A 22733-nucleotide genomic window follows, 5' to 3' on the forward strand; every position below is an offset into this window, starting at 1 on the left:
TGATTATAAGGGTTTACACAGACACAGACCCGTCTTTGTACCACGTCGGAGGATTTTCACTAAACATGAATCTCATTGAACAAAAAGTCTTACCGAAAGATATCTAAAGCTTGTATAGGGCGGGAAGAGCGAAGAAACAGGCACAGGGAGCATCAAAAGCAAAACAATGTACGCATTCAAGATCACAAAACCAAGTCACAGAGAACACAAAGGAAAATCAAACACCGTTGGTAAACCCGCTACCTCCGGCCTCCGTATCAATCTTCATTGAATCCATCAACCCACATACCTCGAATAGCTTCTTTGGGCCCAGCCCATCCGGAATGCCAACAACGCCTTCATTCTTTAGTCTTTCCAGCGCAGACTTGATGCCCAGATATGCTGGTGCAAAGCAGGCGAAAGAAAAGATCATAATGCGGAATCCCATCTCTTGTGCCTCCTTGGTGGTGATGATGGGACCAGCTCCATTCTCGACCATGTTCAAGAGCAAGGGCCACGGCGCCAGATCCTGCACCGCCTGTCTTGCCATCTCTTTGGAGGTGAAGCCTTCCAACAGTCCAACATCCGCGCCAAGGTCACGGGCTGCCTTGAGACGTCGGATACATTCGTCATACCCATGCTGTTGTAAAGCATCTGTGCGGGCAATCAGAACGATATCCGAGCGCAACCTGTCCTTGGTCAACTTGGCGGCGCGGATGCGGGTGAGATATTCTTCCAAGTCGACGACCTTCTTGCCAGCAAGATGACCACAACGCTTGTTCTGAATCTGGTCTTCAATGTGGAAGCCAGCAACCCCAGCCTGGATGTACTGCTGAACAGATTTGGACACCATTAAAGGACCTGCAGTATATCAGGGGTCTGACAGTCATCTGGGGATGAGGAGATAACATACCACCATATCCAGTATCCATATCAGCGATCAGAGGGGGTCCGAACGGGTCCAGATTGGCAATCATCTCGGCATTGGTCCGCATATCATACAGTTGGGCCAGCCCAAGATCTGCCATACCGAGCCTTGAGGCGGTAGTGCCAGCACCAGTCTGACTGGTTAGTGTTGATATGGAACAGTGCATGATCAAGACATACCATATACATTGCCTTGAAGCCCAGCCCCATGGCAATTCGAGCGGAGATACCATCGTACACACCAGGGCAGACGATCAAGTCGTCTGTTTCCCTCAACATACGGCGCAGCTTAGACGCCCCGGCTGTCATATACAGGGAAACAGTGGGCTCCTGCCTGGTCCCGTTAACTTCATAGAAGCCATCTTTCTCGACGGTGATGGTGATAGCCAGGTTAGACGAGGAGGAGTCTCCGACCTTCATTGTGATTGATTTTGAAAACAGATGATGAGGAAGATAATGATGATGATGATAATGGTGGTGGTGATGAGTTCTGGAAGATAGCACTCCTACAATGGAAATGAGACCCTTTATATACCTCAATTCCAGCCTTCGATGCCTACCACTTCGGGGAAATAACTATCCGTCGGACGACCAGCCGGTATCTCAAGTGCCTCCATTTGCTCATCGGTTAGCGCTGACACCCTCGTTCAGATATGCAACGTAAGGACTTGGCCAGCCGATTAGCCAGTCATTACGAATGCAGCATGCCTCCTCTCGTTATTAATTGTAGGTACTAAGTCATCTTGCTACTGGCTTCCTGGCAGCGCCGAGGATAGGTTGTGTGGTACAGTCTATGCCTGTGATAGACCAGAACTAGTAGCCCTGAAGGCCTGGATCGGCGTCAATCCGTCCGAACAATTAGGCTAATTGATTTCAAACATATTAATTGATAACATATGCATATAGCCCACCATTTGGCGCGCATTTCTGACGATGGCGTAAGAGAGAGTTTGGTAGATAAGCCATACAATGGTGATTGTGGCTCTGAAGAATCCACTGCCAAGCTCTTCACTGAGTCTCTCGTTCGTCAACCGGGGTGAGAGCACCTTGCTAGCCGGATTTGTTGAGGAGCGTGCATGTCAGATGTTGATTTGTGCAACAGACCTATTAATTTGCGCTTGGCTTGATTAATTTGGCGCTGATCACCAGTCTGACGAGCCGTGGCGCAGCTGCGGATCATGTTCCTCTCGCCCCGAGTCCTAAACGACACCAACGGCCGTCGCCGGAGGATTGGCGCAAAGACAGGGGTTCGCAATGGCGTTGAGATGAGAACACCGTATTCGGAGCGTGTGGTTCTTGGCTCCTCTCGCATCCATCTCCGCGCGGTATCAATTGCAGATCGAACCGTGACGAACGGGGATGCGTGCCTCTGGTCAGGGCGTTGCGCAACGAAGGGAGGAAATGAGGAAGTGAGGAGTCATCTGAGCGTCGATCAAGTCTACTGGGCATCTCAAGGGTTCAGGGTCCTCGCTCCTATGATTCGAAGTGCCCACGCTCCATCTTCGGGTCCTTCCGCATCGGACGCCCGCGGACAAATCTCCCTCCTCACGGCCAAGCGCCTTGGCATGATGACCCCGAGTCTCGGCACAATAATTAGACTTGGTCTCGGCGCTCGGTACGAGGAGACCTGAGGGCTGGCGGACGGCATCCTACATGCATGATAGCCTCTGCGACTGCTCCGATTGGTGTCTCGCTGGTCGAAACTTCCAGCGTATCAGCCGAATGCCACACGGACAAACCTCCACGATTGCTTACGACTTGGCCCGGAGTCGGACTTGCCATGATCTGCGAGTGCTTATCATGAGGAGGTCGTCGGTCATTTTATCCGGCTCCTTGGCCACTGTTGTGCTTCCCTGATGAGACCCCCTCCCCCTCCCCTCCCTCTCTTCACGGTCATTGTGACTTTTTCTTCTCACACGGCGAACAAGCTATGTATGACGGCCAGCGGAAAGAGCGTCTGACCTTTCTCAGGGCAGAGGTACAACCAAATCATGCGGATCTCTTACTATTCGCATGTTGCCTTTGTTCGGGCCTGGTCGATAGCACGCTGTATAACGGTTCGTCTTCGCTCATCATACCCTGCCTGCACATGGAACGGTGCTGACGAAAATAGCCTACAATACATTCGTGTCCATGCAGACTGGTCAGTGACTACTCGGGACCCCAATTGCTACATGTATTACTGACACTCTGTAGGCAATACGATCTTCGTCGGCTTAGGCGCTTCCAACCAGAACCCCCGGCCTTACGGCTGGGCGCGCTCTCTCACTTCAATCGGATGCTTCATCATAGGCTCCTTCATCTTTGCCCGGTTGAACCGCCTCTTCGGTGCAAAGAAACGGGGGACGCTAGTCCTCTCATTCGGTCTACAAGTGGTTATGCTGATTCTCACGGCATGTCTGGTCCAGAGTGGCGTTATTGCGGGACTTCCTCTCCACAATCTCGAGACCGCAGAGCCAGACTGGACCCAGGAAGTACCCATCGTACTCCTGAGTATCCAATCTGCAGGACAGATCGTTGCCAGTCGAGCTCTTGGGTATAACGAAATCCCGACGGTTGTGATCACCAGCTTGCTCTGTGACCTGATGTCTGACCCCAAACTCTTCCTTTTGCGGAACGAGAAGCGTGATCGCAGGATCATTGCTTTTGTCCTCACTCTTGTTGGGGCCATTGCGGGTGGTTGGATCACCAAGGGCACAGGAGATATCTACGCTGTTCTGTGGATTGCAGCAGGCATCAAGCTTGGCATTGCAAGTGCATGGTTGTTCTGGAAGGAAGAATTGGACTTGTCAACTTAAAATTATGTGTATAGAGGGTCTGCAGACCTCTCGATGGTCTATGCTGGGTTAGCGATAGAAGGTGTCAAATGATTAGATGTTTGTCGGCTAGAGTATGCTTCCGTTCGTACCCAAAATTCAACCCACCGTAATTGTCTACACCTCCACACGCTCCATTTGACCGAACTATCCATAATACGTTGTAGTATAGCTTTTCGTCTACGGCAAAAGACAGTACTGCCGGTTTCGGAGACCGGACCCCGAATAACCCCGTACAAACCCCACGGGGAGAAGCACACAGCGGACGTAGGTCTCAATTGAAACAGACTAGTCGAGGTTGACGCGTTCAATCTTAGCGCTTCGGCTTATGGCCATATGTGTCAGCTTACCTGAACAGATAAGATCATCCATAGGGTAGTATTCGAAGTTATAAGGCTGGCTGACGGGTCCTGACAAACGGGGGGGATGATGCAACCATGCCCATGTGGGAAGTGCTACAAGAAGTGCGCGATCCGTAGATCATCAATCTGTGAGCGATAATCATTGCAAATGATTATCGTGTTAGTTTACCACGCTAATCTTTCAATGCATCAACGGTCTGGGATTCCGATCCGCCAGGAGTCTGTCGCGTATACATTTTCCGGGCGGGATTAGCACTATTCAATGCTACCCTACTATGAAAGCAATATATAACTAACTATCGTCCCATCGGTTAGTAAGCCCATGTGAAGAATCACCGGGATTGTACCAACCCTGTACCCCACGCATCCCTTGCATAACATCTATACGAATAGTAGTACCCGGATGCAACTGTTTCTCTTTATCGTACGGAAGCACGACGTCCCTTACGTAGTGCACCTTGGCTGACGCTGTCTAATTGAGTAACTATTACTTCAATCAGGTTACAGGACAGAGCTGGTTTGTGGTGGATGGTTGGAAGTGACACAACCTGCATCCCCACCTGGCTTCTGCTTTAAGCAGAGGGTGAGACTCTTATTCGCTGACATGCCATGACGGCGTGTGTTTCCTACATGTGGCGGTTACAAGAGGCATCCGGCTGGCGTCGTTACCTATTCCGGAGACTGATATAGCCCTCGTCATAGGTTAACCTTGACCTTGTTCTGGTGATGAAGTTGCGCTGCGGCAGGTATTGTCGTTGCTGCGCCCGTTGCGAGGTGGCACCTGTGTGATACAGGGCTGGACATTTCCTGTCTCCTGCGATAACTCTAAAATAGAGTTTAGCTTCAGAGAATTAAGAATGCAATGGTCAAGGAAAATAAGGGCTCGGGGGGGAAGGCTGGATGTGACGGTGCGAGCGTGCGTCTGATTTGGATGCCTGAGGGTGGTGGGCGCACGTGTGTGTGTCAAATCCTACACGTGGTCGAATTTTCCTAAGGGTCGAAACTAAAACCTTCATTTTGGCCGCTTCCCAACAACGACGACGACGGGGGAAGAAAGAAAAGAAGGACTACGAACTGCAATTTCCCCAATTCCACAAAACCATCCTTGATAGCTGTCTCTCTTTCCTCATTCAGCAGGATCTACCATGCCCTCATCTCCCAGCTCCCGTCCATATCCAACTTTACCTCTTCCAAGCCCGACCCACCCTAATAACCCTAAATCCTGACTCTAACAATAGACCGGATCACATATCCCATCACCCCCTTAATGGGTTATCTTACCCAGACGGGAAACATGTATGAGAAAGGACTCCATATCGTCCATACCTCTGAACCAGTGCCGTAAGTGAAAAGCGGCCCCTCAAGCCAAATCAAACGGCGGACTGTCAAGAGGCCCCGTTGCCAGCCTTCTAGTGCTGCCGATCTAAATTCACCGGTCGGAATCACTTCGGAATTGGACAGCGGAACGGTCCGCGCCCCTTCTAGAGATAGGGGATATGCCGTGACGTGGTCGCCTATAAAACCCACCTTATATAGGCGGGTGGTCTGATTGTGTGATTTAAAAACACAAAGGTTTTGTGTGTGTGATTCATTTTATCTAACAAGTATGGCTTCAATCACTGTGACCGGTGCCGCTGGGCGCCAGATTCAAGGTATGTGTAAACGTTACCCCTCTATCTTCAGTTCTGCTCATGTAATACCATGCATGGTCTCAATCTACTATACCGTGCAAGGAATCCTTGACTAAGAAAATATTGTCGTGAAACTAGTCCCAACGGGCCTCTTCATCCACAACGAATTTGTTCCTTCCACGACATCCCAGACCCTAGCCGTCGAGAATCCTTCCACGGGCGAATCCCTCGGAACCATCTCTGCCGCTTCTCCCGAAGATGTCAACAAGGCTGTCGAATCCGCCACTCTTGGCTTCAATGTGTGGAAGAATACCCCCGGCCCGGCCCGCGGGAAGCTGCTCCTGAAGTTGGCCGACCTAATCGAGCGAGATGCAGATGACTTCGCATCCCTCGAGGCTGTCGATGCCGGTGTCCTGTATACCGACAGTAAGGGCATGAACATCCCTCAGGCGGTGGGGAATCTCCGGTACTACGCCGGGTGGGCGGACAAGATCGATGGAAAGACCCTTGCCATGGAGGGGGGTGTCGCCTTCACGTATCGGGAGCCATTGGGTGTCTGTGGAGCCATTGTACCCTGGAACGCGCCTTTGTATGTCTTGACTAGCCGCTGTGGGAGTTTCCGGCGTGCGACATTACTGGTTACCCGGTGCTAATTCGTATACAGGATGATCACTATCTGGAAGCTAGCTCCAGCGCTTGCAGCTGGTAACTCGCTGATCATTAAGCCATCTGAATTATCTCCGCTCTACGCCCAGAAGCTGGCCATGCTCATCCAGGAGGCTGGATTTCCGGCAGGCGTGGTGAACATTATTTCCGGTGACGGCGCATCGGCCGGCAGGGCTTTGGCAGAGCACATGACTGTGCGCAAGATCTCGTTCACGGGATCCAGCGCGACGGGCCGACAGATCCTCAAGACTGCGGCATCGACCAACCTCAAGCGCGTGAACCTCGAGCTCGGGGGTAAAGGTCCGTCGATTGTGTTCGACGACTGCGACTTGGACAATGCCGTCTTGTGGACCAGGATCGGTATTACGGCCAACAATGGCCAGATCTGTGCGGCTGGTTCGCGAATCTATGTCCAGAAGAGTATCTACGAGAAGTTCCTCGAGGCGTACAAAAAGATGGCCGAAGGGAGTCCGTCGGTCATTGGTAACCCCCTGGACCCTGCTACCACGAAGGGGCCGATTGTCAGCGCGGCACAGCATAACAAGATCCTGTCGTATATTGAGCAGGGTAAGCAGTGTGGGGCCCGACTTCTCTTTGGCGGCGAGAAGGTTGGTGATAAGGGTTACTTTGTTGAGAACACCGCGTTTGCCGATGTCTCTGAGAATGCGACCATCATGAAGGAGGAGATCTTCGGTCCCGTCGCGGTATGTGTCTCTGTTGGGCTAGGTGCTTGGCAGAAGTGAGATTGCTAACTGGAGTAGAGCATTGCACCTTTCGAGACGGAAGCTGAGGTTATCGCCAAAGCTAACGATACCCTGCATGGTCTGAGCGCAGCAGTTTTCACCAACGATATCAGCCGTGCTCACCGTGTGACGGCCGCCCTCGAGTCTGGCCAAGTGACGGTTAACGCCTGGGCGATGCTTAGCCCCAATGCACCTTTCGGGGGTGTCAAGGAGAGCGGTTTCGGACGAGACATGGGTGAGGAGGCCCTGGAGGGATGGACATCCGTCAAGAGCGTCAAATATGCCATTTTGCCCCCCAAGCTGTAGATTGCGACCTGGCAACGACAAATTAGATTAATCCAGGTGTCGGTCACCGATCCTACGCGATACCTAATGAGGAAAATTACATGAGACTTTGTTAAGTAGCGAAATTTCCACGAATGAGAGTGTGGGCCCGAGACACGGGTCCCGTTCCTCATGATAAGATCCTGCATAATTTAATCTACAGGCTTATTGCGGATACGAGATCTCACGGGTCCAGTCGCTTTGCACATGCTTCCGGCGCCTAGGATACTGCATAGAAAAGGATTCCGCTAATATACTAGTTTCCGGACTTGGTGCTGGACCCTTGATTTCGATTTTCTTGAGTAGGCTAAGCGCGGGAAACGGGATGCATCTTGTGGAAGACATTCTTCGGGTCGTACTTCGCCTTGACGTCCCTCAGGCGCTCCAGATTATTTCCGTAGATGTTGTTCACGATCACGTCTCCGGCTGTCTGCTGTCAGTTTACTTCATTTTTGAACTTGAATCTTTCGGGATGAACTCACGCTCCGCGTAGTTGATATACTGTGGTACAGCGGCAGTCTCCTCTCCGTTGAGCTGTGTCTCAAACTGCGCCTTGAACTTAGCTTGTATTTCGCGCGCCCAGGCCCGATATTCGCCGTCCTTGGACGCATCCGTCCACCGCAGGTTGAGCAGTCCGTTCTGCGTAAGACTCCGATTCGCGAACGCGGTCGCATCCAGCGGCACGTTGCAAATCTTCCTCATATCGTAGCACTCCAGCAGCATGGCTGGGATGATGTCGGGGTGCTCCTGCACCTTCGCGTTTAATTCGTCCAGCATGGAACGCAGGAACTGGGCATCCATGGGTGTGCGATAGAATAGACCCTTGAAGGACTTGCGATCGCCGTAAGTGGCCATCGGGTTCTGGAGGGCGTTGAGCAAGGAGTAAGGGATGGCCTCGATCATGTTCACCACGGGCTCGAGGGCAAGTAAGCCGGCGTAACGCTGCGAGCCTTCCTCGTTGGTGCCGTTGTAGAAGACCAGCACGTTGACCATGATGGTAGGGGCACCCGGCGGCTGAGCGAGGATGATGATCGCACCAGATCGAGGATCGGGGTTTTCGAAGAGCACGTTCAGCTGCTCGACGACCGACTCGAGCTTGTCGGGTGTGAACGCGATGATTCCTGCGTACACGGGTGTCTTCTGCTCATAGGCCTGGAAGGTGAAGTCGACCACCACCCCGAAATTGTATCCTGCACCGCGCAGGCCCCAGAAGAGGTCGGCGTTCTCGGTCGCAGACGCCGTGACCACTTGCCCATCTGCGAGCACCACCGTCGCAGCCAGCAGGTTGTCAATGGTGAGTCCGTACTGGCCGCTCAGCCAGCCGTATCCTCCGCCGAGTGTCAATCCACCGACCCCGGTGTGGTTGACTGTGCCGCCGACGGCCGCGAGCCCGTGCTCTGCGCCCGCTTCATCGACGTCTTTCCACACGGCGCCACCCTGGACGGTCAGTGTCTTCTTCTCTGTGTCCGCGGTGACTTTGTTCATGCGCGACAGATCGATGACCAATCCGCCATCGCTAGAACTCGTCCCCGCGACGGAATGACCACCACCCTTGACGGCGAGGTCGATACCATGTTCCTGAGCCCAGAGAAGCGCGGTGCGAACATCGTCAGTCTCAGTGGGCATCACCACAACACCCTGCACGGTCACTCAGCGTCGTCCACTCTCTACCAAGGAACAGATGTGGGGAACGGGAGGAGGGGAGGGAGACCCATACGGCTTGTTTGACTCCGGTTTCCGACCATCGTCGAATGCTGTCTAGGTAGCCTTCAGACGAGGGCGTGAAGATATCCGAGGACTTGAGATTGTCCACGAGGGCGCGGAGAGTTGAGTCCGGAATGGAAGTCATGGTGGTTTTGTTTCGCGTTGAATGTGTGTTCAGGTAAAGTTCGTGGTGGTCGGGTTCCTCCGACGAATAAATCACATGTGGGGTCGAGCGTCTCAATCGCTTAGTGATTATTATCAATACAAATTGCTGCTCTTCCATGGACTCTACTCTAGGTCTTGGCAATGGAGTTGGGGGTTATTTCATGTTCTTGTTCGATTTCAACTCTTTTGTACTTTTTTATACATGGGGCTGTAGGTTGTACTATGTACGGTAGGATATATATATATATATGGTGGCGAGGTTTGGACTCGTGTTTACGGGTCTTGATCTAGTAGGGTATCAGCATAGGGTTCATAAGATATATATACATGTCTGGTATTCCGTACTCATGATATATCTCTACGACTACCTCCTCAACTAGCTTAAATCGATCGATTTCCCTCGTCCCTATACCCGCTCCTCCACTTGAAGAGACAAGTGAATCTCCCATATTACTGCCTTCTTTATTATCCTAGAAAACGCATGAACGCGTTAACATACCGACTGGTATATAGAGGCTTACGTAGCTTTCTAGAATGCTACCTACGGACACGATAAACCATCGAGATAGAGCCCTGATCTATCAGTTGGGCCTGTAGAATAGTCTACAGAGCTACAGGTACTATTCAACTCTATCATAGAGCTTGTAGATATCAACGTTATATTATATCTCTTCTAGGAACTACTACCTTTAGAAATTATCTCATACTGATATATCGTTGGAGATCTACATATTTGGATACTGGGTACATATTTCCGCACCTGTTCTCATTGAGTTTACTATATCTAACATATTCAGTAGACTGCACTTTCTCTACCTAGTGTCTATCTAACATACATTGCAGAACAACCTTATAAGCGACTGTAGAAAGCCTGCGAGAGGAGAAATAGTCTACTATAATTGCCTCTTTTTTAGACCCCCATAGTATCGACAATATACGTATATTTATAACACAATTGTCAATGAGCGGCTTGGGAATAGCCAAACAGCCAATGGTGGCCCAGAAAGAGCCCCGGTAAGGAGCCAGAACCGGGTACAATGCATCTCTCTCTCTTTCTATATCTACGTGAGCTTCTCCTTAGTATACCGCTCATACAATTCCGGATACCACTTCTGCCCTACGTCTGGATGGCTGATAATCCGATTACGCAGGTATGCTTCGCCGAACTATCGTAAGTTAGTGAGACTCCACGTCCACAGAGAGATAGCACCTACACATGAATACAAAGGCGAGAGGAACTCGCTGGGCACATCGACGGCTCGTTTCTTCCGGTCATCCGAAGCAGGAATACATTTTACAATATGTGCTGCGGATTCGCGAAGCTGGTCGAGCGTGAGGTCCATTCGCACGCCGAGGAAAAATGGAATGCTGTATCGCGTCTTGGTCGTGGGGGCCTACTTCGATGTTAGCGAAACTTGGAAACACATAAAGTCTGTACAGGGCTCACATACAATCACACGATGGGTCGTCGCAGTGCAGATACCGCCGGTAATCGCCTCGAACCCCTGTTGGATGTTCACGACCAGACTCCCCTCAATCGGAGGGGCGTCGATCCACTCGCCGTTCTTGTTGAGCACTTGGAGTCCGCCCGTGTCGTCCTGCGAGAGGAAAGTGAATAAGCCCGTCGAGTCCTTGTGTGGACCTACTCCCTGGGAGCCGGGCGCAGCCTGGGGATACTTGATGAACTTCAGACGGTCCATTTTGCCCTTAAATGACTCGAAGGTTGTTGGGGGTAGAGAGAGACATTCTGACACGTATCGCATGAATTCCTGCGATAGCTTTGCGGACTCTGCGATGTAATCTTCGACGAGCTTTTGGGCCCCGGGATGGTCCGGGTACTGCGTCATGAGAATGCTTGATATGTAGAAAGAATGTTGGCGGGGCATACCTGACTGTCTCCCTCGAGTCTCTGCCAGAAGGGGTCGTTTTCAGTCCATGGTTTCATACCCGGCGTACCGAAGTCGAATTGCTTTCGTACTCGGTCAGCGGGCTATACATCCATTCAAAGGGGAAACGGGGGCTACCTCTCGCAGATCCGTCTTGGATGCTGTGGTCTCTGCTCCGAGACGAGTGTACCCGACGAACGCCGGGGAATTGATCATATTACATCGTTCCTTGACCTCAGTGGGCAAGGCAAAAAGCTCCGGAAGCTTCGCATGCGTCCTTTTCACAAGTGGCTGCACTATGTCAGTACCCTGAGGAAAACAAGAAGTGGGTGGATGATTGTTACCTCGAGTCCATGATTGATCAAGTACAGGAACCCAACCTGGAAGATGGCTTTCCGTAATTGCTCCAAGGCTTCCGCTTTGGTCAGTGGATCTTGAAGACGACGCAAGTCCACGACAGGGATAGAGGAGAAAGTACTATCGGCCATGGCGGTTTCAGTAGTCTGTATACTCGGGCAAATGTTCAGGGTGGACTTGATGTCAAGTGGGGATTAGATTAAGAGGGGGATCGATCACGCCAATCACATCATCACCGCGATCAAGCCATGTGTGGCTGAGTCTTGGCCCCATCGCAGAGGCCGAAGTTTTCCCAACCGATGCTTCAAGACGGCGACAGCACTTTGGCAAACACATGCACTACTTTTACAGGAGAAATCTCTGGTAGCCACCGTTGAATCCAATTAAACAAAGTGCCCTTGGCTATTTAATTAGGCGTGCTCCTTTCTCGGCAACTGGGACCCGGGAGGAACCATGGGAAAGGTGCTCCACAGTCTCGAGCAGTCTGGAAACATAAAACACACCCACCCTGGTTACGTAGTGGTGTCTAACGCGAAGAGGTAAGTAAAGCTCCCTTTGCTGTATCCTGACTCTATGAGAACATCTGGGCCGCGCACAGTACGGCGATGAAGAGCGCGTGGTTGACTGCTGGCGTTAGGGATAGTCATGTCACATGTGTAGCTGGAATCCAGGCCCCTATTGCACGTGCTTGTAGAGCCAATTGCGCAACAACATCTCATTATATTAAACAATCCAGACTATTGTCCTTCGTGTGGAACAAGTCCCGTTAAATATAGACGTGCCAAGGGCTCTGGAAAGACCGGAACTCAATCTACCGAGAGATTTCTTGGCAGTATCAAAGGGAACAGTGATAGTCCTAACGACTACTCGAAGGAGAACGGAGTCTCCCTTCACAACCCAAACTCAAACAAAATGCCGTTCTTATACATCAAAACTCTCGGGACTTGCTCGGATTTGTGGATTTGATTTCTACCTCTGCCTCGGCGCATACCGCTGGTTTATTGTGTTCCTATTATTCCACCTGTGATACCGACTCCAGTGCGTGTTCGGGACGATCCTTGGAGAACAAGCATCACGAGGATCGTCTTGCTGAGCTTTGCAAGACTAATTCCAGCTATGAAGCACACGATATGCATGTAGAATGATTGATCATGTCTTCATGCAGCCGAGCGCCAAGGACAAGAAGCAAAACATCCGACTTCTTGGCAGTGCTTTCTGAAACGCACCAATGGCTACCGGCGGCTCTCCATGTATCATCTAGACTGGCAAGAGGATAGCCCTAACCGTCAGCTAGCCGCCCTGAGCCAACAATCTCGTCATACCACCGTGCTGGCCACTGACTTGCTCATTGCAGTCCAAGCTTGGCTGTTTAATCTAACCCCAGTCCCACGGAGAAATTACCCACTCCGGCGTGTATGTATTAGGGGGCAAACGATGACGATCCCTTCATTCAGTTCCACCTATGGCAACTAGTGCTGGTCCTAGCTTGAGGTTCCATGGCTCGGAGATGCTATACCGAGCTCTATAGAATCGGATAATATTGAAAAATCCTGAAGCGCCAGATCAGGGTATATAAGACCTCTGCGTCCGGCGTGGTTGTGGTCTTCTTTCTTTCCTCACCAGCAAAGCTGTTCCCTTCACTGTGTCATTCTTTCTACCTTCTTTTTAACCTTTATTTCACTACAATCACCCGCCTCAATGGCTAACTTCAAGCTCTTCCTTGCGCTGGCCGCATGCCTGTCCGGACAGGCTCTGGCTGCCCCGACCAAGACCGTCGCCAAGCGCGCTGCCATCTCTGACGTGAGTCTCCTGACGATATTGGGATATTGTCTCCCAGTGCTGTATCTAACCTGCCACGCAGGTTGCCCACGGTTACGCCAGCCAGAACGGTGGCACCAGCGGTGGTGCCGGCGGTACCACCACCACCGTCTCCTCCTACGCCCAGTTCACCGAGGCTGTCTCCAGCGACGATGCCAAGATCGTCATCGTTGATGGCACCATCACCCAGGATGCGAAGCAGGTGAAGATTGGCAGCAACACCAGCATTATCGGAAAGGACGCCAACGCCATCCTCGAGGGATTCGGACTGTATGTTTTCAGCCAGTCAACACTCATGGAGAGGATTCCAGACTAACACTCTACCAGTCTCGTCAAGGAGAAGGAGAACGTCATCATCCGTAACCTCGGAGTCAAGAAGGTCCTCGCCGACAACGGCGACGCCATTGGTGTCCGTATGTTTCCCTCGATCACCGTACCATAAACGGTGACAATACTAAGCTGCAGCAGAGTACTCCAACAACGTCTGGATCGACCACTGTGACGTCTCGTCCGACCGTGACCACGACAAGGACTACTACGACGGTCTGATTGATGTATGCTCCCCCCTCTTTAGCCACCCCTTTCCCAGCCCCAATTGAAAGAGAATCTGCCCAACTAACCAGCAAAACACACCCACAGCTCACCCACGCCGCTGACTACGTCACCATCTCCAACACCTTCGTCCACGACCACTGGAAGGCCATGTTGTACGGCCACTCCGACAGCAACGGCGACGAGGACACCGGCCACCTCCGCATCACCGTCAACAACAACTACCTCTACAACCTGAACTCCCGCGGTCCTTCCTTCCGCTTCGGTACCGGCCATCTCTACAACAACTACTACCTGGACGTCAGCGACGGCATCAACACCCGCCAGGGCGCCCAGCTGCTGGTCGAGGGCAACGTCTGGGAGGGCGGCAAGAAGCCCCTCTACTCCACCGACGAGGGATACGCCGTTGCCCGCGACAACGACTTCGGTGATGGCGAGAACACCGCCCCCGAGGGTACCCTCACCAGCGTCCCCTACGAGTACGACCTCCTTGCTGCTTCGGCTGTCAAGGCTGCTGTCTACGGCACCGCCGGTCAGACCCTGACCTTCTAAGAAACTCATGAGAAATAGGAGGTGAACGTGGGGGGGGAGAGGTGTGGTAGATCACTGCTTGGGGTGATTGTGTGTGTGTGATTTTTACATTCTTTTTATTGATTGATTGTTTGGCTGGGCCAGGATCGAAATTTAGTTTAGGAACCTCATCAAGGCAAATTGTTGTTCATCGGTATTGACCTTTTCATGACTGGTAATACGTGGTGGATTTGTAGGGGTATATATGAGATATATACTCGGTGTATCATGACGGCGTTGGTTGACCGTCTATCAACAACAGCTCACACGGGTAGTTAGCTTAGTCTGACGCTTCAGAATGCATTCAACACACACAAGCAGCACCGGAGTAGACAGACACAATGCCATCACACCCCACAACCCCGGCCTTCCAAGACCAACACACACTAGAGAAAAGCCAAAGCGCCTATAGCACCAAGAAGAGTGGAGTAAGCATCAATTCCAAACGAGCTAAAGTAGATAGTATTTCTCTTTTAGGAAGTAGTATGAACCCCAAAACCAAAAGCCAAACAGAAAAAAAAAAGACCTCATTAGACCAAGTGACGTGACTTTATACACCAACCACACAAGACCAAAAGACCCGCATCTATTAAAACAAGAAAAAAGCCCATTCAATGCAACAACAGCAGCAATAGTAGCGCTATCATATCTCATCAAAAAAATGCTATGCAAAAAAACAAAAAACCCGTATTTCCCAGTACTCCAATAATGCAACCGGCCCATCCCGACCAACCAGCCAACCGAGTAAAAAAGGGCAAGAGGAAGTGTTCTATGAAGTGTCCGACTTGCCGTGAGAATACAATGAGCCGCCCTCGACGGGCATGGGGATCGTGATCTGCGTGGCGTCGAATTCCCACGCCGCTTCTCTTTCCTGGCGATGGTTACGGATGTAGAACGGGAAGGTCCATTCCTTGAGCCGGCCCTCCAGGAACCCCATGTCCCGGTTCTTCTCCCACATGCGACGCGACGCCTTGAAGGCCGTGTTGACGGTGTTGCGGCGCAGGTCTTCGTATGCTTTGAAGGCGACGGGGAGCGGCTCGTGCCGGTGTTTGGCGAGGATGCGCGAGAAGAGAATGGCGTCGTCCAGGGCGTAGGCGGCGGATTCGTCACGCGGTGGCATCTATTTCGGTTGTGTTAGTCTTTTTTTTTTTTGTAACGATAGTAGATGTAAGGAATGTAGAGGGGTGAGGTGACATACCGCATGTGCAGCATCGCCGAGCAGCAACGCCCGGTCCGTGTGCCAACGTGCATTCGGCCGCACTTGGTACACGGGGTACAGCATCCAATCGCCCGATTTGCTCGTCATCTCGCGGATGCAGGGGATCCCGGACTTCCCGAAGCGGGCCTGCATCTCCTCATGCAGGGCGTTCTTGATCCGGTGCTGGGTGACCCAGTCCTGCCCGTTCTCGATCTTGCAGTAGGGCAGATTGGCCTCGTTGAACTGCACGATGGCGGCCAGGAAGATCTGGTCGTGTTCGCGGTCACAGTAGCTGGCCAGGAGCGAGCCATGGCGGGAGATGTTCATGGACGTGGAGCGGAAGTGGATGGGGGATTTGATACTCTTGGAGTCGATGACGGTCTGCAGGAAGGAGATGCCGGTATACTCGGACGGGTGTTCCGGCGAGACCCAGTGGGTGCGGGTCGCCGAGTGCACGCCGTCGCAGCCCAGCACCAGATCGCCGGTGGCGGTGCTGCCGTCTTGGAAATGCAGGGTGGCTTCGTCGTCGTTTTCTTCGCCGCGGACGAGCTTCTTCCCGAATACGACGTTGATGTTCTTCGTCCGCTCCACCACGGTCAGCAAGGCCACCGAGAGGACGATCCGCATGACCCGGCGGCCCTTGTATCCGCCGTACCCGTTCCCTTTTTGGTCGGTGAAATCGATGCTGCCTAGTTGGCGGCCGGAGCGGCTGGAGAACAGCTCGATGGCTTCGACGTCGGTGCCGCCTTCCGTGCCCATTTTGTCGAGCTCCTCCAGCACGCCGAGGCGGTCGAGGTGTCGCTGGGCCACGGGGGTGAGGTTGATGGCGCCGCCGGAGGTGGAGAGGATATCATGGCGTTCGAAGATGGTGATTTGGAGGTCGGGGACGAAAGGAGCGAGTTCTTTGGAGAGGGCGAGGGCACAGGAGATGCCGGCGATGCCCGCGCCGACGATGAGGATGTTCCGGGGAGCAAAGACGGAGGTGAGGGACCGTTCAATCTCGGTAGGGAAATTGAACCATTCGTTGCCCTCTTGTTTTTGCGAAGGGAACTCGTACTGCAGATCCATGGTTTTGGAATTGGGTGATTTCACCAGAGAGAGAGTGAAGAAAACCAAAGGGATATTCGGAGGAGCTTGGATGCATCGACGGAGGGCGCAAGACCTATAAATTGGCTATGAAAGGAAAAAGGGCAATTGGTATCCAGCACACGGGGATATCCGCAAAATCCAGACCCAGTGTTATCGGATCAACTTCCTGAAAGGAACCAGGGGGATCGTCCATGCTAATGGGAGGCCCATTTATTAATATTTCAGTCTCACCCATCAGGAGACCAAAAAAAAATAGAAAAAGAAAAAGAAAAAGAAAAGACAAGAAAAAAAAGGCTATGTTCGGCCGGAAAGGAGAGCGTTCGGAAACCATTGACGCATGGTCCAAGAAGACTGGAAAAAAACCTGGTAAAATTTTCTTCATGCACCCACTCTAATACTCCTGCTGCGTCGATAAATCAGAAACCGTGCATACATAGCGAGATCGAGGGCTCCACTCTCACCCGAAGTCCGGAACATTAGCAAGCTGATAGGTCGGGACTAAAAGCTGTCAGTTTAGGCCAAGTCTTAGTGTCGAAACGAACTCTGGATCCCTCCGTCATAGTGGCCGTTGAGCGCCGTTCGGCACTCAGGAGAGGGAAAAGATCAGACGGCTAGTGCTCAGAGCGTCGGGCGGAATACGGAGAACCGTATGGAGTATGGAGTAGGCTGGTCCATGTTAATTTCGCCATGCCATTATTGAACTATAGTACAATCTCGCATGGCCTACAATGGTAACGAATGCGACCATCGAGCTCCATATCCATATATGTAACCTCGGTCGTTAGGGCTCGACCGGCTAAAATTACGTGTGCCAATTTCCCAAACGGTGCAAACCAACACACGATGACTCAGCTGAACCGTGGCGACCCGTGACTTTTTTCCACCTGATCGTTGGGACCCTTAGAAGTATCCCAGAATTCCATTCCATGGTACCAAAGAGCCAAAAACACCTTATTCTCGGCCGGCGATCGGCGATTTCACTCCAACGGGAATATAATGATACACATCCATTTGGATTTCTCCGAGAGAGCGATCTCGCCAACGTGGGAAAAGACATATCAAAAACCTAGATACGGCCGGAGATCAAAGCGTGCCGCCACCAAGTCTCCTCTCGAACAAACGAGACCTTCTCTCCCCTTTCCAGAAAAGGCCGACGTCTCCGGCGTGCTTTGAGATGACATCAAAGGGCCCACGCGAACCCTGGTTAGGGAGTGATTTAGGTGATCATATTCTGCAACTCTCGAGCAATCGGTGGTTTTCTCGCGTGGCCAAGGTTGGTGTGGTACAATTTAGCGTGCCTGCACTAACATGGATTTTATGTTTAATGGGATCTACTATAGCACCACGAGAAGCTAACTTGTTTTTTCTTTTTCTTTCCCCCCCCCCCTTGTCAGGTCTCAGCGGGACACATGCGAATAAAAAAAATGACAGATAGCAAACGTTAAACAATGGATTGGTCAATTCGCGCAGGGCAAACTCGCTTAAGACATGTCCATTATACGAAATCTGTTTGACACACAATGCGAGAACTTGACTTGCGCCTCGCTGAGCGGCTAACCTACAAGTCTAATCGGGGCAACCGGAACAGTCGCTCTGAAACACACGCCAAAAGTCAATCGTCGTGACCACTGCGATCGATAGCAGCCGGTTGCGCGAATATTTTATGAAACAATGACAGCTCAGCCCGTATTCACCACACAACAGAGCATCCGCTATGCAGTCAGCCCGCCAGAATCTGACCAGCCCGATCCGTCGGCGTCCATCAGTGTCGCTGCGCTGCTGGAACAGTTCCGAGCTCGTACGATGCACTGGGCGACCAGGGGCCCTTGTCGTCATACAAGATGCGCGTGGTCCCTGCATAAGAACGCATAAGAGCCGGGACCGTGGTGCTGAATAATACAGGGATTGCCATGTTACGACAGACCGTAAGTGACCTTAACTAAGTGTCTCGGTTGTGTCAAAGACCAAGAGATGACACCTCGAGTAGGGCAATATAGCCTCTGAGTTTATTTTAACTTTCATAAGCCCACTTTAGGCATTGATGTGCTTTCTTTGACAGCCCTGTGGGGGGCTACGCGCATCCGTATCTGACTTCATTCTATGAGCTGTCCATTGCGTCTAAAGGAACTAATTCAGAAGCATATGAGAAGGGTAGATAAGGCCTATCGGGGCAACCGCGGCAGGTGGAGGCGCTTTCCCCATACCCATTGTCATCCACAGGTGCCAACCTTACCAACGTCTCCCGTCCCGGAGGGCAAATCCCGAGTGCCCACAGACACCGGGAAATGGGTGCACTGTTGAAAATTCGAATGTCTTACTTAATAATAGGAATAATCCAGAACCTCTCTCCTTAATCAAGTAAGCTGGACAAACGAGCCAACAGTCGGGTAGGGGTGGATACCATCTTAGATATCAGTTCTATAGCTAGACTATAATAGGGCAATTATGGACTACATGCCCGTGGACTAATACAGGATCTTATCGAATCACATGCAGGAGAAATGTATGCGGTGCCTAGGTAGGTCAATTAGGGCAGATTTTGAACGGGCCACCTCGTACCTGAACCCCGAACATACCCACGGACTATTAATTCTAAGCGATCTTGTGTGTCGAGGCTGTTAAGCGACCACACGCTAGACAGGCTATACCCGTATTCGAGAACCCTCCCCTTCAAAGTGAATGGTTCCTGACCCATGGAGCCAAATACGGAATATGCTCAACTTGTCCAAAATTTGAGACTATGGACGTTATCTTGGCTGTGCGAGTAGCTAATCCCCTAAGACTAGTGTTCGAGAGAGAAAATAAACGGGAAAAGAAGGGTTGGAAAACTTCGGCCTGTCCATTTTTTGCCGAGATGAGTAATCCGGCCATGGCTTTTATTTTTTTCCCGATCGAAGTGCTGAATGCCGCAGTCCTCAGACAAGGTCTTCTGGACAGGTCAATCATCTTCTACTCAGCTTTCAAGCAGGGATACTATGGGATGGTCCTTCAGCTAAGAACTTAGTCCACCTGCAATAAACATAGTACCCTAACATTCCACTACGCTACGTCCTTATAGACATCTCAAATACGAGAACTAGCGAAATCTCGCAAGATATCACCACAAGAGCCAAATCTGTCTCCAGTTCCAGCTTCACCTCAATAGAGCCCAGGGTTCTAGACCCTGGGTATACGGCCATCATTAAGACGCGAATCTGAGACACAACCTCCTAGTATAGCATTCCGATCTCGAATATCATAAGTAACAACTGCTATAGGGTCATACCGCCACAGGAGAACGGTTACATCTTCCGGATCTACATTCCCCATAACATTATTCCCAAATTCCCCACTATAGTCGCCAGCTGTAAGAGATCGGCAGCCAGCTTCCCTTTTCTCCACGGAAAACACGTAAATAGAACGTGAAACTCACCGCCCAGCGTTCACGATAGGGATAAATATAAACCATGGTCCGGACGGCATGTGAATTGCGCCGATTATATATATAGCCCGCGAATCATTACTATCTTCGTGGTGTGGCATCGTTGGCGATCCGGGCTCAATAGTACGACCTGGAGGTGCTAAGCTTTGCCCCTTTAAACGGAGAGGGTACGTAACATCGGTCACGGTTGGATTATTAATACCAAGGGTCTAGAGGGACAATCTATACCGGCCTGGTTTTAGCCTCCCCTGATCCTGTCTGGCGGAAGTTACTGCGCTTCCGGTGTTACAGCGGAATCCGATCGGCAACGGCGCGCCAAAATAAACATCTCACGCCTCGTCCGCCTTCCCAGGTGTAGGCGTTCGCGAGACGGAAATGATTGACCACATCGTCGCCCTCTCGGATATAATAGGTCAAGTTCGGCGTGACGACCAGCGGGGAGACGCTGCCGCCGGTCGTATTGAAGTCCATATGCCAAGGGGCTGAGGGGTGGAACTGCGGCCAGTCCAGTTGGCCGGAGGGGGTTTCAGGAACTATGGCACCGCTCTGGTTCCCGGCGGCATCTGGGATGGGAATGATCGGCGAGTTATTCATAATAAAACCCCCCCAGACCTTCTGGAATGCGTGATTGAACCCCCTGCTGGGCCAGGACGCTTCGCCGGAAAAATAGGCGTTCAAGTCCGCGCCGTGGTAGGCTGGTGTGACGGAGTACTGGTACTTCCAGGCCTGGCGGAGAGATCCCCCAAACGCCTCGGCAAGCCACTGTGCGGGACAGTCAAATGTGGACTCGGCAAAAATGTTGAACACGGTCTGCTGCAGTCCGGTTGCCACCTCGGACTGGTTCTTTGCCGTTGGGCCGGAAGTGCCCAGAGTGTCAAACCGGGGGCTGTCGTCGGTTGACTGAGAGTCGGCGGTGTCATAGACCAATTTTAGCCAGGCGAGATCCGTTTCGGTGAAGTTCGGAAAGGTCGCCGAGAGGTAATGGTCGAATGCGGCGCGGGTCACCACGTTGGGATTACTCAAGGGGACGCCGTCATTAGCGTTGTTCTACAACCTGTCAGTGTATCATAGGCTGAAGGCAGGAGATGGGCGAGCTTACTCCGACAAGGATTCGCTGACCACTCACTTTGCCGGAGAGTAACTGTGCGGACGGCCGCTGGCGAATGATCTCATTGTCAACGACAGGCAGAAATGCAAACGTGCCGAATAGGCCGGACGCGGAAACCAGACCGCTGGCGTTTTGAAGTTTCTCGCTCGGTGCTGCAACTAGACAGTCAAAGCTGCTGTTATACTGGGCTTCTGCGATCGCAGATGGGCCACAGCCGGTCTTTTCGACAAACTCTTCGTAGTAGCCGGTGGGTACGGGGTCATCATATGGGTACATGGGTACCACGTACGGACTAGCCGCGATGATCTGAGCATGGCCTGCGTCAGTGGAGCATTCGGAGTGTGATAGAGTGAAGGAACATGGAACTTGATAATTACGTTTTGAAATAGATTCGACTCTTTTCCTCCATACGCCAGAGCGTGCAGCATGGCTGCCCCGGCGCCAGCTGACTCGCCGCCAATAGTGACGCGCTTTGGATTACCGCCAAATTTAGTGATATGTTGCTGAACCCATTGCAGTGCAAACCGCTGATCCAACAGACCAGCATTGGTTGTACCTCTTTCGTGAACCTCTGCGGAGGACAGGAAGCCAAACGCGCCGAGACGGTACTGGATCTCTACCGTGATAAAGCCATTGGCGTTGGTGTTCATTAGCGGACTAGGGTCATAGACAGCTCCAAAGAGGCCGTATCCACCTCCATCTATCAGATGATCAGCAGAATGCCCCAGTTATTATATCTACGCCTTTTGACAAGGGCATAATGGCATCTTACGGATCCAGACGAAGACCGGCAAATCGGATGCTCCTGGGGGTGCATAGACGTTCAGATACAAACAATCCTCATCGCCCGGACCAGAGCTGAACCCATAGACTGCTGGTGTCCTAGCGGCACCGGATTGTGGGCAGATCGGTGACTGGTCAACCGCTGGGAGAATGTGGCTGGTATTCTGAGGAGCTGCCGGGGGTTGCCATCGCAACTCGTTGATCGGAGGGGCTGCATAGCGAATTCTGCTCACAGAGGAATCAATAAATGCTTAGTGGAGGTGGAAATGGCACTTAGTAGTACGGCGAGGTTGGGAGCTGCGTACCCTTTCCAGATATTAAGCCCAGTAGTTGTGTTATAGTATCCTTGGTAGGAGGAATATCCCAAGTCAACGATGGGTTCAGATGGCTTGCCCCTCACGGTGGCCACCAGAGCCAGGCTGACTGTTAGCAAGTGTCTCATCATCAATGATTAGTCAGAAGAAGCTGATTGATAGAGAGACAGACAGGGAGAAACGGTGAGCACTCGTAAAAGTCGGTGGGCACCAGAGAGAATTTATAGCGGAATGCAGTGTACCTCTAGTGCTGATATACGAGCAGACGCCACGCATTAGGGCATATGAAGGACTACTCTGATTGGAGAGCGGTGCCCTAA

At 51.8% G+C, this 22733-nt stretch overlaps 9 protein-coding genes across 9 annotated transcripts; 4 read left to right on the top strand and 5 right to left on the bottom strand.

The window, feature by feature from the left end:
* Window positions 1–217: 217 nt before the first annotated feature.
* Window positions 218–1326, bottom strand: ABOM_007935 (isocitrate lyase/PEP mutase family protein; the record flags this gene model as incomplete). Its single annotated transcript, XM_022535064.1, has 3 exons — window positions 218–840; window positions 893–1040; window positions 1087–1326. 3 exons carry the CDS (start codon window positions 1324–1326, stop codon window positions 218–220), a joined length of 1011 nt encoding a protein of 336 aa, XP_022386241.1.
* A 758-nt stretch (window positions 1327–2084) lies between these two features.
* ABOM_007936 (uncharacterized protein) lies at window positions 2085–2537 on the top strand (the record flags this gene model as incomplete). The annotated part of the gene is made up of 1 exon (XM_022535065.1): window positions 2085–2537. The coding sequence occupies one exon, from the start codon at window positions 2085–2087 to the stop codon at window positions 2535–2537; it is 453 nt and encodes a 150-aa protein (XP_022386247.1).
* A 299-nt stretch (window positions 2538–2836) lies between these two features.
* Window positions 2837–3704, top strand: ABOM_007937 (YoaK family protein; the record flags this gene model as incomplete). The annotated part of the gene is made up of 3 exons (XM_022535066.1): window positions 2837–2963; window positions 3020–3049; window positions 3103–3704. The coding sequence occupies 3 exons, from the start codon at window positions 2837–2839 to the stop codon at window positions 3702–3704; spliced, it is 759 nt and encodes a 252-aa protein (XP_022386248.1).
* A 1986-nt stretch (window positions 3705–5690) lies between these two features.
* Window positions 5691–7430, top strand: ABOM_007938 (putative aldehyde dehydrogenase; the record flags this gene model as incomplete). Its single annotated transcript, XM_022535067.1, has 4 exons — window positions 5691–5736; window positions 5854–6304; window positions 6380–7085; window positions 7143–7430. The coding sequence occupies 4 exons, from the start codon at window positions 5691–5693 to the stop codon at window positions 7428–7430; spliced, it is 1491 nt and encodes a 496-aa protein (XP_022386238.1).
* Window positions 7431–7755: 325 nt separating this feature from the next.
* On the bottom strand, window positions 7756–9297 carry ABOM_007939 (FAD-binding oxidoreductase; the record flags this gene model as incomplete). Its single annotated transcript, XM_022535068.1, has 3 exons — window positions 7756–7874; window positions 7931–9086; window positions 9166–9297. 3 exons carry the CDS (start codon window positions 9295–9297, stop codon window positions 7756–7758), a joined length of 1407 nt encoding a protein of 468 aa, XP_022386239.1.
* Window positions 9298–10378: 1081 nt separating this feature from the next.
* On the bottom strand, window positions 10379–11691 carry ABOM_007940 (isopenicillin N synthase family dioxygenase; the record flags this gene model as incomplete). The annotated part of the gene is made up of 6 exons (XM_022535069.1): window positions 10379–10483; window positions 10532–10711; window positions 10769–11155; window positions 11206–11286; window positions 11342–11494; window positions 11548–11691. The coding sequence occupies 6 exons, from the start codon at window positions 11689–11691 to the stop codon at window positions 10379–10381; spliced, it is 1050 nt and encodes a 349-aa protein (XP_022386282.1).
* A 1567-nt stretch (window positions 11692–13258) lies between these two features.
* Window positions 13259–14482, top strand: ABOM_007941 (pectate lyase family protein; the record flags this gene model as incomplete). The annotated part of the gene is made up of 5 exons (XM_022535070.1): window positions 13259–13360; window positions 13422–13648; window positions 13706–13791; window positions 13844–13932; window positions 14018–14482. The coding sequence occupies 5 exons, from the start codon at window positions 13259–13261 to the stop codon at window positions 14480–14482; spliced, it is 969 nt and encodes a 322-aa protein (XP_022386281.1).
* A 787-nt stretch (window positions 14483–15269) lies between these two features.
* ABOM_007942 (FAD-dependent oxidoreductase) lies at window positions 15270–16766 on the bottom strand (the record flags this gene model as incomplete). Its single annotated transcript, XM_022535071.1, has 2 exons — window positions 15270–15620; window positions 15699–16766. The coding sequence occupies 2 exons, from the start codon at window positions 16764–16766 to the stop codon at window positions 15270–15272; spliced, it is 1419 nt and encodes a 472-aa protein (XP_022386280.1).
* Window positions 16767–20493: 3727 nt separating this feature from the next.
* Window positions 20494–22541, bottom strand: ABOM_007943 (putative carboxylesterase; the record flags this gene model as incomplete). The annotated part of the gene is made up of 5 exons (XM_022535072.1): window positions 20494–21255; window positions 21308–21622; window positions 21694–22016; window positions 22089–22324; window positions 22405–22541. The coding sequence occupies 5 exons, from the start codon at window positions 22539–22541 to the stop codon at window positions 20494–20496; spliced, it is 1773 nt and encodes a 590-aa protein (XP_022386279.1).
* Between the last annotated feature and the right edge of the window lie 192 nt (window positions 22542–22733).

This window comes from Aspergillus bombycis, assembly GCF_001792695.1.
Source record: "Aspergillus bombycis strain NRRL26010 chromosome Unknown contig00087, whole genome shotgun sequence".
Classification (NCBI taxonomy): domain Eukaryota; kingdom Fungi; phylum Ascomycota; class Eurotiomycetes; order Eurotiales; family Aspergillaceae; genus Aspergillus; species Aspergillus bombycis.